Here is a 16,834-nt window from a genome sequence, read left to right on the forward strand (position 1 = left end):
AAGGTAAATCTGTACTAGAACAAACTGGAACTTAAGTGAAAAAATTGCACAAAGACGATAATGTACTTTTAAGGTACTTTAATCTCATATTGCACTACACACTTAAAGTTTATGTAGGAATTTCGCTGTTCATTAGGTGCAGATGCATGAGTTATTTTGTCCTGTTCTTCCTCAGGCTGTTCTTAAGTCTAATATGCCAAAAGTACCGTGTTTCTCTGTCCTTTATCGTAAATAAATATTTAACAAAATATATATTTTATATCTAGCTAACCCATAATTTACTATCTGCTCTCTTTCTCCATTGTCTCCCTCAGACTTCTTGCTGTCTCTTTCGGTGAAGGACAGTCGTCAGTACTACAGGTTTTCTGCCTTTGTGCCACTGGACAACATCCCAGTGTGGACTCCCACGGCAGGTCAGTCAAAGTCACAAGTCAATTGATGGTCAGGTAGTTGTGGTGGTGAGACTTTCTGCTTTCAGGGAGGGATGTAAAGACATGTATACTAGTGTTATCAGGCATTGGGCAACATCACATCAAAAAACTTATAAAATTGCACACCAAGATCATTTCCAAATTATGAGCAGCATTAAGATATTTTGCAGCCCCTTGTTTGCAAAATGTAATATGTTTACATATAAGTTTCTGATGCACACAAAACAACACTTTTTTTTTTTTACAGTTTGTACTGTTTTATTATTTTAATGTTAAGTATGGGAAAAAACCACCAAGACATATTCCTTGTGCAAATTTAAAAAGTAAAAAAAGAAAACTGATCCTGGGACTGACTTTACTTTAATTGCGTGTCTCATCATCAGGTGGTTCTGAGCCAAGCCGCTATCAGAGGAATGAAAAGTTGGACCAGAAAATTTCCCTATATAGTGGCGACATCACCAAGCTGGAGATTGATGCTATTGTTAATGCAGGTATGTGTGTGTAAATGAGTGAATGTTTGTTTTCAGTTGGAACAGTGTGTGGGTTAGTCATCCAACATAGTCGCCAATGATCTATTTTCACACATGATAAAATAAACGGAAAAGTGACATAAAAATAATTTGATTCTATTTTATTTCAATTATTTGCAGCAAAAGTTATAGTTGTCAGCAGGGTAAAAAGAAACACACACGAGAACAATATGAGGAAGACAGCCATCCAGTTGGAAATATCAGAAGGGATTAGGGATTTAAAAGCTCGGTGCTAAACTGAGGGCAGCCTCTAGTCCATTTGTGCAGTGATGTGCATGTACTGTACATAAATTTAGCGCCAAACACCTGTGAGGGCGGTTTATGACGTGATTATGGTTATGATGTTTTCTCAGCGTGAAGGAGGGACAGCTACAAGCTTTTATACGGTTGCCAACATACTGTGAAGTTTTCTTTAAACTACTGTACATGCAGCACAGAAGAATACAAGAACAACAGAGCAGTTGAGAATCAGAAGGATTGCTGACTGGCTCCCTGGAAAAATCAAAAGTTGTCAAAGCAACACAAAAGCAGAGCCAGCGTTTATGTGAAGTCTCAGGGCTAAAAAAGATTATGCACAGACTCCTCAACCCGAGTAAAACTTACTTGACTTTTAAAGGTCCATACCAACTCCGTAGATTAAGTCTAGTGATAGCTGCTGGTGTTTTGTGAAGGCAGAAACTGGTCAACAACTAGGAAAATCAGGTGTCAGTGACCAAAGCTGATCATAGTTTTATTTTTGTACCACATCAGATGTAATTTACTGTACTATAAAGGCAAAAAATCAAGGGTTTTGACATACAGTAGTTCATATATCCAAGAGGCTTTTGTGGGGTCACACCAAACACATTGTTTTTGTCCTGTTTATGTATTGTCTTCCTAGCCTTTTGTTCTGGGGCAGTACATCTGTTATCGCAAAAGAAACTTCTAATTTGTTAGCGCTGGAAATAACAATTATTTTCATTATTTTTATTATCACTTGATTTTTTTTTTTTTACAACTAATCAGTTTTATGTTATGGTCTATTGAATGTCAAAAAACAGCGAAAATTACTCTCAGAACAAAAACAATCCAATACCCAGAGATATTTAACTTTAAATAATATATAAAAAACTGGAAATCAAGACACCAGACATTTGAGAAGTTTGAGCCGACGGGTATTTGCCATTTTTGCTTGATTAAACAACTGTTGCCGCTTGAATTTCTGACAAATGAGCTCTACTGGTGGCTCCCTTTTTCCTATTTATTAATATGTTTTACTGTTGAGCTGCCGTGTTACCATGCAAGAAAACACATACTGTAATGAAAGGAAAATAAAATAAAAAATAAAAGAAATTAGTGTTTTCCTCACTAAATCATTTTAGTAAAAATAACCTAGTTTGTACCAAGGTTAATAAAAACAAAAATATCAGGAATTTTTACAAAGACAGCATATTTAGGAATGCTTAGTTATTATTATTTTGGGCTTCCCATAGGCAAACCAATGTAATACCTACTAGTTAAATAGTACATTAAACAAACTTTTAATCTCATCATCATAACTGGGGTAAATACCAATGACAAGCCTACAATAAATTTGTTATAAAAAGATAATAATGTCAAGGAATATACAGTATTAGTCTAAGCCTAATGCGTCTTGATTCACGGAGTCATATAATCAATAATAAATATTGTCCTCTTGTTAAAATCTTTTTTTTCAGAGCGATAGGTTGCTCTCATTACTTATTTCCTCCCATAAGTTGTTGTTTTCCAGCAGCTTCAAGTAGGATTAGGGTCTTTCTATTGACCATTAGATGGAGCCAGAAGTCAGTTCATTCACTGAAGACCTTTTCCCACAAGGATCTTTGGACATTTGGGGGAAATTTAATCGGTGTCTTGGCACTGATGCTGCATCAGAGGAGAGTGAGGCTGGCCAGCACACCTAAATGATGCTTGATGATGAGGCTTTATCAGAAAATGATAGATTTTCGTTGGCAGCTGACTGTCAGCAGGTGTACACTGTGCCAGCAACCAGTGAATATGTTGATCGTTTACTCTCATTTACGACATTACTGCTTGTGTGTTTGTGTGTGTGTGTGTGTGTGTGTGTGTGTGTGTGTGTGTGTGTGTGTTTTTGTGTGTGTGTGTGTGTGTGTGTGTGTGTGTGTGTGTGTGTGTGTGCGCGCGCGCTTGCAAGCATTCGTGGATGCGTCTGCCTACAAATGTTTAAGTAATTATGTGTCTATATGCAGTAAGTAATTGTAATTTATCTCCGTGTGGCTGTAGAGGGGACTTTGTCTTAGGGTGTTTGTGTGTTTTTACAAGGGCTTTTACAGAGTCGCATGATGCAAAGTAGCAAGGAATTAACAAGAGAAAACTGCTAGTAAAGCGTCATTTAGCAGAGAGGACGAGGCAAGGTGAGGGAGGGAGACTGAAAAGCACAAAAGGGCCAGAGGAAACATGACTGAGAGATGAAGCGTGAGAGAGAGTCAGCACATCGGCTGACAAAAAGTGAGGGGAGAGTCTATAGGAGTGAAAAGAAGAAGATAAGAGAGAGGCAGGCAGAGGATACAGGCTAGTATTTAAATCTCGGACTGTATTGCCATGGCAACAAGCAGGTACAGGGTACCCACAAAGGAGTTTTGGGCAGCAAAGTCAGATCACCCGTTTCTGTCGGACTGATTGGCTGGCCAGTTGACTGTCTCCACGGTCATTTTGTTGACTAAGTGGCTGACCTTTTCACTCGATGACTAACTGAACTTACTGAATGACTAAGAGGCTATGAGAGATGTCAGACACGCTTAAAGAGATATGATGTTTAAATAAAAGAGGGGAACAAACAGACATCGGGGGACAAGAGAACAATTATAAGAAAGACGGTTAGTTACGTTTGTTCAGAAAATTACTCGCAAAGCTATTCTCCTGTTGCAGATCTAACAGCAAAGCTCCAGCATTACAGAGCAGCCAAACCAGCGCCTATGGTTTCCGACATGTGGAGGGGAGTGTTGCGGATTTTTTCTGGCTGCTCTGAAAGGCCTTGAAGCATCATTTAGCCCCTAAGGCAGCAAACATTCAATTGAAGCCAACTGTAGCCAATTATACGCTATACTGGCAGACTGGTAGGGAGGTTGGAGGGGGGGGGGGGGGTGGCTTCCTTGCCTGGCTGGTAGTGAGCAATTGACTGCAGACACACAAAAACACACACACGGATGCATACAGAGATGCACGCACATTTATACGTGTGGATACATGTAGATACAGATACAGAAGCACTGGAGACCTGTGAATTAACAGGTGGAAATTTATATGCTGCTATATGCTGCCCCAGCCTGTGTCTTCCTCCCTTCCTTCTGTCCTTTCCTCAATCAGAACTCATTGATCAGGTAAGCAGGGTGCTGCAGGGAGGTTGGACGGGTGCTGTTTGTCGTTTGTGTCGCTCTCAATAAAGATTGGATTTACAGTAACTCTTCACTCCTCCTCCTTCTCCTCCTCTTCTCCTCCTCCTTCTCCATCCCCCTCCCTCCTTCCTTCCACACTTTTACAGCCCCTGGCTCCTGCCCACTCCTATAAAACACTACAAACATAAAAACCCACAAGCACTTAAGAGCTGTCCTGGTGAGGAGATGTGGGTTGTGGGGGGGGGCACATCCTCCTCTTTACACCCCTCAATCACTCTGTCCGAAGAAGGAGAGAGAGATGGAGGGGAGGATATATTGTCTCTGATGGGCTAGCTGATTAAGATGGATTGCACAATGAAATGTCGTTGGAGTGATGAGTTCTTGCAGTGTGTGTACGTGTGCAAGTGTGTGTGTGTGTGTGTGTGTGTGGATACGGCGTCTCGGCAACTAACTTTGCATTAAAACCTTTTTTCAAATTGATTAAATGCAAATTTGCTTAGCTCTACTGAGCTGCATTTTCACTTGCAAAAGTTTTATTCCTCATTTCCATTGCAGCACTTACCTTCATCCGCCATAGCGTTTATCGTGTTTGACATTAAATGCTGTTTTGGCCTACCTTTTTCTCCGCATAAAATCTAAATTTAATTGAAAAAGATTTAAAAATTATACTGAAAAGTCCACCCAGTCCTTTTTTCAGTGGAGCTAACTTTGTGTGTGAGAGTAAATGCAGAGACAGAGTTGGCTGATAAATCTTTTAGGCTAGACTATAAAAAACTCTCCCTAAAATTAAGCCGAGCACTGTCAAGTGACAAAGAATATTCTGGTCCTATCACAGTTTTTAGAGCTGAACCACTTGTCATCTTCATTCCACGTGCTCGCTGGGAGTCTGTGGGTGTGTGTTTATTCATGACTGTCTGTGTGTGTGTCACACCTTTGCACATGTGTTTTAGATGTATTGACAAGACTACATGCATATACGTCTGCATGTGTACACCTGTGCACAGCTGCACCTGCTTGTGCCAGAAACAGAGAGCACACATAATCCTGGCTCTATGAATGTGTGTGCGGTATGATGTCTGGCGGGGCGGTGCATGAGTGCTGTATCTTTGCGCGTGTTCTGTGTGCAGGTGTCCTATCGTGTTGGTGCATGAGATAGGGTCTCCCAGGTTTTTCTCTGCAGGTCAGAGATAAAGCTGTTGGTTGGCACTAGAAACCCACTCACTATGGCAACAGCTGAGAGATACAAGATTAGAGCCAATAGTTTTCCTGGCCCGCAGGTGACAGGCAGGAGGAAAGCGAGAGAGAGTGTCTATAGACAATACTGTAACTTCCTCACAGATAAGATTCCTAGAAAAAAAAGCACTGATGGATGGATGAGGAGATGGATAGCAAGGTCAGTAAGTTGAGAGACACGGAGGGAAAAAGGTCAGAAAGTCACAAAGCTGAAGGGCAAAACTTCATGTCTCACCTGCAGATTCCACAAAATATGTCATGTTACTGTCACCATGGCATCACTGTGAAGTAGGTTTCTAAAAGGACCGTGGTGAGTCAGAAGGACAGGCATTTCTTCAGAGATGCATGGAAATTGCAAGCACAAACAAGCCTGCTATGACTAATAGCAGACTTGAAAAGCTGAATGATATTCACAGAGTTAACCTGAGATGCTGATCAAAGCCCGAAGCCTGACTCCTCTGGAATTATAATTGAAGTTTGGATGTGTAGTTGATACAAAGGTCAGAAGCAGACTCAGCCCAAAGTCAAATGACAGCATCAAGTAGCACAAATCAAGGTTGTCTTGTGATCAATTTAAGAAACAGGCGACAGCCAAACCCGTTACAAATATGGTGTTTGCTGTGTGAAATGGTACATCCACTTTTTTTTTCTTTTTTTTTTTTTTTGCAACAATCGAGCGATCGACAGAAAATTTACTTGCAACTGTTTTTTGAATGTTTGTAATTTTTCAAACAGAAAAGGCCAACACTCTCTGGTTCCAGCTTCTTTAATGTGAGGATTTACTTATTTTCTTTGTCATGTATAGCAATCGCTTGAACATCCTCAGCTTCTGGACTGTTGGTTGAACAAAACAAGCAAATGGAAGCCATCATTGTGGGCTCTCAGAAATTGTGAATGACATGTGGACCATTGGTCCACATTTCATAGACTAAACGATTAAATAATTAGTCGAAAATGTAATTAGCAGGTTAATCAGCAATGAAAAATTGCCAGTTGCTGCCCTAATTTTTTTATGATGCTATGTGGATATGGGCTCTCTTTCATGTAAGGTGGCACGCCTTCACCATACAGCACTGTGGGGAAGCCTGATATGGTTATCAGTGCTTTAACATTATTGCACTTTGTGGAAAAATTAAAGATAAGCTGATCTCAAACAAATAAATGATTAAAAAATGCCTTACATTGAAAAATACGTGTCATCTTGAATCGAATGGATGGCTGCATGGGGTGTAGTCATCAATAATTGAACATCAGTGTTTTTTTTAGCTTGGATGCTTCCATTGGGTGCAATATAAATTCAAGCCAGCAGTGGAGCATCTTTTATTGATTCAAGTAAAGTCCGTTGCTGGTGATGGCCGATAGCTGTACTGGGGCAGGTTGTGGGGCTTGGGGGTCAGACAGGATGAAGGGAAGACATGGGTGACCGGAGTCAGACAGACAGGCAGCAGGACATCGACTAGAACTGCTGGAGAAGCAGGGTGAGGGGGATGTGCTCAGTGATCCTGTTTGATGATTTCAGGAGGATAAAATAGGCGAACCATTGGCTCTGCAGGTAGAGCCCCTTACAAGAGCATTACTTTACAGTAGCACAGCGTCACACTCCTTCTGCAAGGCTTCACTGATTCTTAGCTGGCTTTGTCAATGGGGCTTAGCGTCGTGCTTAGCGCCAAAATCAGCCTGGCAGTCATCCCTGCTTTCGCCACGCTGTTAGAGTGTGTATGGGGGATTTTCAGGCCTGACTTGTTGTTGTAAATTGCTTCAGAGTGGCTAAAATTATTTCTCAGATTTCACCTGAGTCGCATTTTCCTCATTTGACTGGAGTAATAGGGGGCATAAATCAGGAATATTTGCATGCTTAACCACTTTATAAGGGATTTTCCAGCGTAAGGCCAAGGATTAAGTGATTTTTTTTTTTTTTCCTCAGATCTACTTTGAATGCCACAGTATCTACTCTAGTCTCTAGTGTTTAAGCTGTTGATAGTGTGTTTGTTCTAAGCATGTAGATCATGTAGCAGTTATTAGAGGATAATCAAGTTGTAGCCAGCTGTAGTATTTTTTTCCGCTTGAGGAATTAATGTTTTCAAGGCAGCATTTTTTCCGTCGATGACTGCGACTTTGTCATCAAGTCACTCATCTAAGGTTTTAATCAGGGGAGGCAAGTTGTTGTGATCTGCCCAGCCTCCCTGGTAGTACCAGGGGTATGTGGAGGTGATGGAAAGCCCAGAACAGACATGTCTTGTGCTGTTGTACTCCCACAGGTTCCACGCCGTGTGCTCTCTATCTCTCCCTTTGCTGCAGTTACCATACATCTACCCTAGAGCTCTTGTCAGCTCCTCTTAGAACAGGCTCATATTACAAGATGCAAAATGTCACACCAAGTTTGCTATTGCAGACAAATATTTTACAAGTGTGTGTGTGCTCTAAGAAAACCTAAAAACAGATACTATAAAATGGGCCTGAGTGTATTTATGTGTGTATGTTTAGATGAATTAGGGGTGCTCAAATTAAAATGAGATAAAATTAAAATCTTCTTCTGGAAGAATTTATTTAGATAAAGTTGTATTGTTACATAAGAATCAGTTGTTATGCTGAAAAATCAGTTGTTATGCTGCTGTTATGAAGCAGAACAGGTTACAGATCCCTCATGAAGTGCACTCTTTCTCCCTGCCATAGTAACTGTTCTTCCTCAGCTCTTAGTTCCTATAGCAGTATCCCCACTGCGTTGACTTTGTGTTTTCTGAAGCAGTGCTAATGGACATGTTCTCACAATATGCCTGTCAACTGCCAGGACACACAGGCACTTACTGAGCGGCATCAGCTTTTCAGAGTATGATGTGCTGTCAAAACTTTGCCTTGCCATGACCACCAATCCACTCTATCAGCAACTATACCAGGACAAATTACTGTTTTGGGCATGGAGCAGAGTGTGCCAAGTGGAGAAGTTAACCTGTTTTTTGTTTTTTTTTTTTTTTTTGTTGAAAGGGGATTTGCTGAGCAAATGCCAATAACAGATATGAGGTTAAAATCCATCTGAGTAAGTCTGATCTGTATGGATTTTTATCAGTGAGGTCAACAGTAAGCAGAGGTAGTGATAGACAGGATCAAAGGCAGGGCCATGTAAATGTGGTGTACCACAAAGAATACCGAAGCTGCAACTGCTATTTTCTTTTTTGTTTAATCCGCCAAGTGCCTTGTTGCTTAACTGATGACTCATTGAGTTGATGAAATGTAAGAAAATAGTGAAAAATCATCACAAGTTCCCAGAGCCCAAGGTCGTGTTGGCAGTGGACTTGAGTACGACTCCGAGGCAGGCGTGTGCAGTTAAAATAAAGTTTGCTTTGTCCAAAGTGCAAAACAGAGTCTCTTATTGGGTGGTCAGCAGTGGTGAAAGACATACTGAGATCTTTTACTTGAGTAAAAGTAGCAATACCACACTGGAAAAATACTCCACTTTAAGTAAAAGTGCAGAAGTATTATCAGCAAAGTGTTTTGCATTACTGTCAAATATTCAGTTTACTAACAGGGAAAAACGGGAAACCTTCACATTTCAGAGCCTGAAACCAGTAAACCTTTGGCTATTTTTGCTTGAGAATAACTTACATGAATAATTGATTATCAAAATCGCTGCTGATTAATTTTCAGTCACTCAAATAAAAAATTAATCGACTAATTCATGCTTTATAGGCTCTAACCAGTAGTCGCTCATCTACCCCCCTTGGGTAGATTCCAAAATTTTCAAGCTTGAAAATGCTTCAGGATGGTTTTAGGCATTAGTGCAGAACCACTGGGTGTCAACTTTGATTCACAGTCACAGAGAGCAGTGACAAACGCATCTGGGGACCTTTTTTAAATTACTGGATTAAATGTGTAAACACAGCGGCTACAGTCTCAACAATAAATGTGCTTTAATATATATTGTTCTTCTGAAGGTAAAGAGTTGACTTTATGGAAGCTGTGTGTATTAAAAGTTTCTTTATACACCCGTTATTGTGAAATGAAAAATTAAATTTAGATCTTTAATGTTAGTAGAGTTGCCTGTCACTAAGGAGACAGGTTGCTGTAATTACCATGGTACCTGTGCAGTAATATTGCTTCTGGAGGGGCTAATATTTATGCTATAGTAGTTTCTCTCTGCATTTCTTTTGAGTATTTTCAATAAATCTTCCTTATGATTTAAAAATACATATCAGATGAATTAGGAAATTTCTCTTAAAAAACCCCCTTGAGGTGGCTCGTTTTTGATGGTAAAGTAAATTAGAGGTTGTAGGGGTATTTAATATCTTTATGGCTTTAGACAGTCTGATCCCTACCACTGTGAAGAATTGGTCGAAATGCTTCAAATTCACTTCAAAAGTAGCTTTTAAACCACGCTGAAGTCGTGTTATGTCAGCTCTGTGGTCTTGTATCTGTATCTTTGCCATGGGCGAAGTTTGGAGGCTGCAGTGGCTCTGTGAATGGGCTGCAGTGTGAATTTGGACAGTGCTGCTGCTCTAGTTTTTCCAGTCTAGATCTTTCCGAGTTAATTACGGTACAACTGTCAGAAAGACCACTTTGCTGGTCATTTGGGCAGCGACATTAATGCTCTCTGTGTACTGAAAATTTTGAGCTTTCAAGGTTCAGTGCCCCGAGTTTCCTCGGGATGCTCCGATGTCCAGTTTGTGTCTCAATTTGAGTGGGGAGATGGAAGAAAAGCTTCACTGCTGGTTTGTTCATCTCCAGAGATTTGTCCTCTCCCTCTCCCCTTGTCTCTCCCTTCCATTTAGACATCATCGCTGTGACCTGAGAGGAGTGAGACATTAGCTTTAGACAAACGGGCTTCAGTTTACAGCTTCAGATTGATTTACACCCTGACACTGAGAAGTTAACATACCCTTGGAGAGTTAATCCCTAATGTTGTCTGGGTCAGTAAATAAATGGAAAAAGAAAAGCCAAACTGTAAGAGTTTGCAGAAAAGCTCATTCGTGCTAATTATTTCTCTCCCACCCCTCCCTTGTTAAAAGCTTTCCCACCCCTCCAATCAATCCGCACTTTAGCGAGCAGGAAGGGATGGAGGAAGTGCGAGCCTCATTAGTCTGATTGGGCCGTTGAGGGAGATGGAAAGAGATGGAGTGAATGAGGGAGTAAAAGAGAAAAAGGAGTCAGCTCGATTATCAGCACTTGGCCCATCAGAGCCTCTGTCATCAAAGCAAGTGCTGCGTTCCAATGTGTTGATTTGTTGCACAGAGTTGTGACTCCTGGAGGGCTTGGAGATGATCCTCTGATGGTACCTGGGCTGAAAGGAAAGGCATTGATGGAGTTAGTTTTCTCTTTCTGTGGTTAAGTAAAGTTTGCTGGTATCAAAGCTGATGAGAATTTCCCAAGAATGACTGAGGATTTAAGGATTTAGCATGCTTCAAACAAACTAGGTTGTGCAACATCTCTTCTCAAAACGTCTAAAAGCAAAAGTGTGTATACCTGTTCATAATGGCCACATTATATGGCGAGGCGAAAAGCCTGCCATCATAGCCGTTTTATGGCTGCATCCCGCTAACTGCCTGATCTCTGTCCAAGAACTTGTTGGGCTAGATCTTCCAAGAATATGGCATTTTACAAACGTGCGCTGCAGATTTCAGTTCACCTCCCAAATTGCTCCTGGCACTGACCTCACAGACTCACACTGCAGGAGAAGAAGAGCTCATAAGCACAGTTCCGTGGTGGGATTTCTACTAGGCCAACACACTCAGAAAAGGAATAATAGAAAATGGATCTCGATTACAAAGCATTTGCTTCAGCCCAGATTCAATGCTACCTGAGAAAAGCTATTACTATTACTAAAATATTACTTATAAATAAATATAAAATATAAATTATGATATCATAATCTTTAACAAATATCTAAATATGAATATGTATCCTCCTGTTATTTACGCCATCCTCCCATAAATGCATATGCAATGAGGCGAGACTCGCCCCTTACAAACGCCTGCACAAATGATATGTGGCCCCAGCCTGCTGCGTCTTTTTGATAAATACAGAACATGTGTTTTGGGCAGAATGCATCACATCTGTGCCCTGAAAAAAATGGTGCAAAAGGCTCAGTAAATCTGGCCGCGTCATTTGCATTTCTTTGTTATCTCGACACAATAAATAAATGAACACAAATGGCGCAGATGTGTACACTTCTGGAAAGTCCATCCTTGACGACACTCATTCATACACAAGAAAAGTGACGGAAGTAGTTGTGTGAAGAACAAAAATTAGGTTAACGGAAGATCAAGTCTTACTTCCACTCCTCTGCACACTTGGCCAGTGAAATTGCAGAGTTAAGTCCGTCATTAGTTAGTTTATAGAGCACATTTTAAAACAATAGACCTTAATCAAAGATCAAATCAACATCGAAGCATTCCTATTGTCGTAATAATAAGGGGACTGGATTTAAAGTGGTGGTGGATGGGGGAGACCTACCAGAGAGGGATAAATTCTTACAGTTTGGGAGCAGCAATGGAAAAGACTCTTACTGGGAATGTGGAATGGCGACGATTAATTGATCTGAGGAGATTGTAGCTTTAAGCTGGTGCCAGTCCATGCAGTGCTTAAAATCGAGTACTATCAGATGCTGCTAGCTGATCTGACAGGCACTTTGTTTGAAGGATTCTGGGGCCACTTCACATTCAAAATGGCTGACTAAATATGACCAGGGCTAATGATATTGTATACACCAAGTACTCTGAGGCTCTGCCAGTGTCACAATAATGTGCAGATTGTAAAGCAGCCAGATGTCAAACTTGTATGTCTTTTCCGATGTAGGGCAGAGTTCAATTTTCTGTGCTCTCTCACTTAATGCACTCCTTAGTGAAGCTATTATCATTTGCATTCCCAGTTTTTTATGACAATAATAGTGTTCTGTCTGCCCTTTTTTTTTTTTTTCAAATATTGGTTTTAGTGCCAGACAAGTAATCAGCCTAGCATCAAGGCTTTGGCTGTGCGTACAAAGTCCTCATCTCCTTGGCTGCTCAGGTCAAATACTTGAGCAGTTTAAAAAAACTAAAAAAAACAAACAAACTCACATTAAGTATGGCCACAATCACCTGATAAATGGCTTTTTTAATGGCTTTATCAACCTTTGACAATTGATGTTTTTCATTTAGACTTTTGAAATTTGAACTGAACCCAGTTTTTCTGACCCACCTGTGCAAGCAAGTTTGACTAGAACTGAGACACACAAAATAAATTGAGAAAAAATTAGATATGGAAATTAAAGGCACATTCGGGGGAGATTATCCTCATTGTAGGCAGGGTTATTTGAATAATAAAGTATAATGCAGCCTGACAATAAGCCTCCATTTTCTCCCATCTTTGTAATCATAGCTTAGTGAACAAAGTACAAAGGATGTATCATTATAACCTCCAGAATGGGCTTTAAACCAACCCTGAGTCCTCTTCCCCTCTCTCCACCAGCAAATACAAGGAGCCCTCATTGTCTGCTCAGATGTCCTCATCACTGTTGATGCTTTTGTCACATAATCACACACATACACACACAGAGAGTACAGGGAGTACACACAGTACACACTGCACGCAATTACAATTTTGTAATTATCTATCAGGAGTTGTTGTGAAGTGGTGCCCGAAGTGCATGCTGTCGGCCCTGCTACATTATCAGAGCTTGGGAAATAACAAGACTATTTATAGGAGCTATTTAGCCACTTATCCTGTTGTTGCCATTGTCCACGGGTTGAACGGGCAGCCCTGGTTAGAGTTGGACTGGCAGACAGGTTTATCAATCAGTGCATCAGCTTGCACAGTAAATGATGTTCGCTGAAAGTGGAACACGAGGCGGTTGATTGAGTTGGGTGTTGAAGTTAGAGTTGCGTACAGTGAGCTCTCACAACTCAAAAGGTCAAGATGGTGAGTGTTTCAAACATCCTGTACAATTTCTAATGATGATGTAAGTTCAGAGGACAATGAATGAACACTTTGTCGGAGCCTATAATGTACAGACCATTTTATTGTCACTGATTTACCTGACTTTTATAATCCTAGCTGTTATACAGTTTATTGAGCTATTTAAGTGGTGATCTGTGCAACTTGTGCCGTTTTATTTTAATTATTCCAGCTAATTAAATCATAACATTTTGTATTTTTAAGATCTCAAGACATACATCTGGTTTCAGAAAAATATTCTGCCATGAAATTACAATTTGGCGTTTGGTTCCTGATGTATATCAAGTAAACTGAAAGCAAACTTTAGTTTTGTCTTTCATAAAAAAAAAAAGGTCAATGACATTATGATATTAGTGAGATACAAAGGATACCTCAATCACAGTAATGTCAGGCCGTGAAAAGATTTATAACACCGTGTACTTTTTGTGGGAGTGTGTATAGTGAAAGAGTCTGACTCAAGATTCTGCTCAAATGCTAAATTGAATGTAATGTAAAAGATGCTCATGATGGTTTAGTGTGCTTGTGGTCGACAAGGGTTGCGCATTTAAGGACAAGGCTGGTGTTTTTTCTTTTTCTATAATATCAGGAAATGCCATGAGAAGCCAAACAGCTCTACCTCTCAGCCTCAAGCCCTTTGGTTCTTACTGAACACATAAATCTAAAAAAATCACAGAAATATAGTTTATTAAGGTGTTAAGTAACTTTCTAAAACTGCTGGGCACTGTAGTTGTAAGCAAAGTTTACTCAAACAGCAGAACATGTTCTCCGTTTGGGACTATTTTGAGCTCTAGCAAATGTTTATTATGGCCCGAACAATATCAGAGTTTTTTTATATACTTTGTTGCAAGAGTGCAAAATGTAGATTTACATATGATGACATTCATAAGTCCAGCATTCTTAAAATATGTGTATATTCTACTGTAAAAGAAAAAACATGAAAAAAAGTTTCTTTGTTTGCTACTTATTGGCCGACATATCGCTGCTACGATATGTCTCTAACCTAAATACTCTAAATACTGGCAAACAGATTGTGTTTCAGGTTTTTTTTCTTTTATATAATTTTGGGGTATTTTATGCCTTTGTTACCACATTCACAGGAGTGATATGACAGGAAATGACATGCAACAAAGGTCCCGTGGCCGGACTCAAACCAGGGACTAGGGCTGCAGCTAAAGATTTTTTTTCATTGTCAATTAATCTCCAGATTATTTCCTTTGTCTATAAATAGAGCCCAGAGCCCAATGCGACTTTTTCATATAGTTTGTTATATCTGACCAGAAGTCTGAAACCCAAGGGTATTCAATCTGTTTTCATATATGACAAATCCTCACATTTCAGGAGCTTGATGCACAGAATATTTGGCTTTTTTGAAGGAAGTAGTTAATTGATTATCAAAATAGTTCCAGATTAATTTTCTGTCGATCGACTATTCAATGAATCAACTAATTGTTTCAGTTGTGGTTCATGCTCTTGCTACACACTGAATACAGTACTTGTTAGTAGGCAAATTCATAGTTGGTTTTGGTCTTTAACTGGATTTACTGACAAAAAGAAAAATATAGAATATCATCTGCCTTATACTTTGTTTGTCTTATAATTGGAGAAGGAGCAGTTAAATGTGTTTTCTGTTTCCTTTCAGTGGATTAAAGGCTCTAATTAATGTTGTGATTCCATTATTTTGCTAAATATTTACTGACATATTTTCATTTCCATTATTTCAGCCTTGAACCAGGTTGGTGCCTCTAAATGAATGAAATGTCCGGCAGCACATTGTGTGTGTGTGTGTGCTGGACCACTGGTATGATCACAATCCACTCTGTGGCATTTTCAACTAAGTAATGAATAATTTACTGAGCTCCTGGTATGTATTTATATTTTGGCTGCGATGTGTCTGCCTGTGCTGTAAGGAGGCTGAGATTCGGTACTCCAGAGAAATCGCGAGCTGCCATAACTACAAGTGCTGAGGTGTCTGTGCAGCCAAGAGTGTAGCCCCGGAGAGGTGGGCAGTAAGCCGACCATGAGTGAAGGCTGAGAGCTCTGGAAGACCACATGCGGCAGGAGCCTGCCGCCTGAAGCACTCCTCAGCCAGAGTTCTTTCTCTTCACAGTTTGCTCATGTAGGCAGTAGATGAAACTGAATGCCTGATGGTTTATCACATGAAGGAAAGGAATCCATCCCTTATTCACTAATTGTCACTATAGGACAGATAATGAGGGAAACAGCACAAAGACTACTTAAGGTTATAAATGCCTTATAATGTCCTCAATTTCAGATGCTCTTTTTCCTAACAGAAAGGTTACAAAGAATCCAGTGGTATACAGGCTCATAATTAAGCAAATTAAAAGATAAAATGCACAAGGCTGGGAAACTGAATAGAGGACAATGTCAGTACAAGGGCAATTTAGTTAGCTTTTTGTACATGCTTTCAGGGTCGCTGTGGCAGAAGTTTTTTTGAAAGGTTTTTTTTTTTCCCCCTCTCACTAGAGGCATCTTGCAGTGGCACCAAAGTTGCTCTTTCTGATAGACAGCCTAATTCATACAGTTGGTGTTGTTATAATCCCCAGATGCTGTCTTAGCTTGCTCTCTGCCGTGTTTATTCCACTTACGTCCTCTCCACCCATTGCTACAAAGGAACCCAGACCAACACGGCTTAATGTTTTGTTGTTTCTGTTGGATAACCTCATACCTCTGAGGTATTCCGGTGGTTTCTTGCAGTGTGTCTGAGCGAGGAGAAACGTGTCAGCGTTTGTTATTCAGCTCCGTCGTGGTCCTTCGGGACCACAAGTTCCCTGTCACTCAAAGGTGCACAGGTGTGTGTCAAATAACAATGACTTTTAAAATTTAATTTAAAATTCAAGTATTTTTTTTGTCTTGAGTTGGATTTAGAGCTGAAGTGAGGAGTGGGGTTAGAGGTTTGTAAATCTGTATATGTGGAATATTATTTCTAGTTTAGCAGGGCTTTCTTTGAGCATGCGTATATGTGAGTGAACCTTTTGACTGCTTGTGCGTGTGTTGGTTTTTATGAACAGTTTATCTATTTTTTGTGTACTTTCGAGTGAGTCACTCCCTGAGCTCCCATGTCCGTATATTGCATCTGTTGTCTTTCTCTGCTGTGCCTTTGACTGCTGTGAGTTCAGTCTGCATCACTAAAAAAACATGAATTTGTGATCAGTCTTACAGTAGTGTCTAATTTTTTTAGCTTGCCTTCAGTGAACACCTGCAATTTTTGGGAACAATTGTATCCAAACTAACAGTGCAAAGACATGGTAGTCTTGAAATATATTCTGTTGATTGTGCAGACCTTGGGAAATGTATGTATGCATGCATATACACATTTCCCCAA

The 16,834-nt window shown here is 40.1% G+C and overlaps 1 protein-coding gene across 4 annotated transcripts in view; it reads left to right on the plus strand.

Moving 5' to 3' along the window:
* macrod1 (mono-ADP ribosylhydrolase 1) overlaps window positions 1–16,834 on the plus strand; it is a 115,905-nt gene that overhangs the window by 1,349 nt on the left and 97,722 nt on the right. For all 4 annotated transcript variants that reach the window (XM_040119625.1, XM_040119623.1, XM_040119624.1 and 1 more), the window contains exons 2-3: window positions 315–413; window positions 815–922. In XM_040119625.1, coding sequence (XP_039975559.1) covers window positions 315–413; window positions 815–922 — 207 coding nt within the window. The remainder of the gene's footprint in view (window positions 1–314; window positions 414–814; window positions 923–16,834) is intronic.

This window comes from Xiphias gladius, chromosome 23 (genome assembly GCF_016859285.1).
Source record: "Xiphias gladius isolate SHS-SW01 ecotype Sanya breed wild chromosome 23, ASM1685928v1, whole genome shotgun sequence".
Taxonomy (NCBI): Eukaryota; Metazoa; Chordata; class Actinopteri; order Istiophoriformes; family Xiphiidae; genus Xiphias; species Xiphias gladius.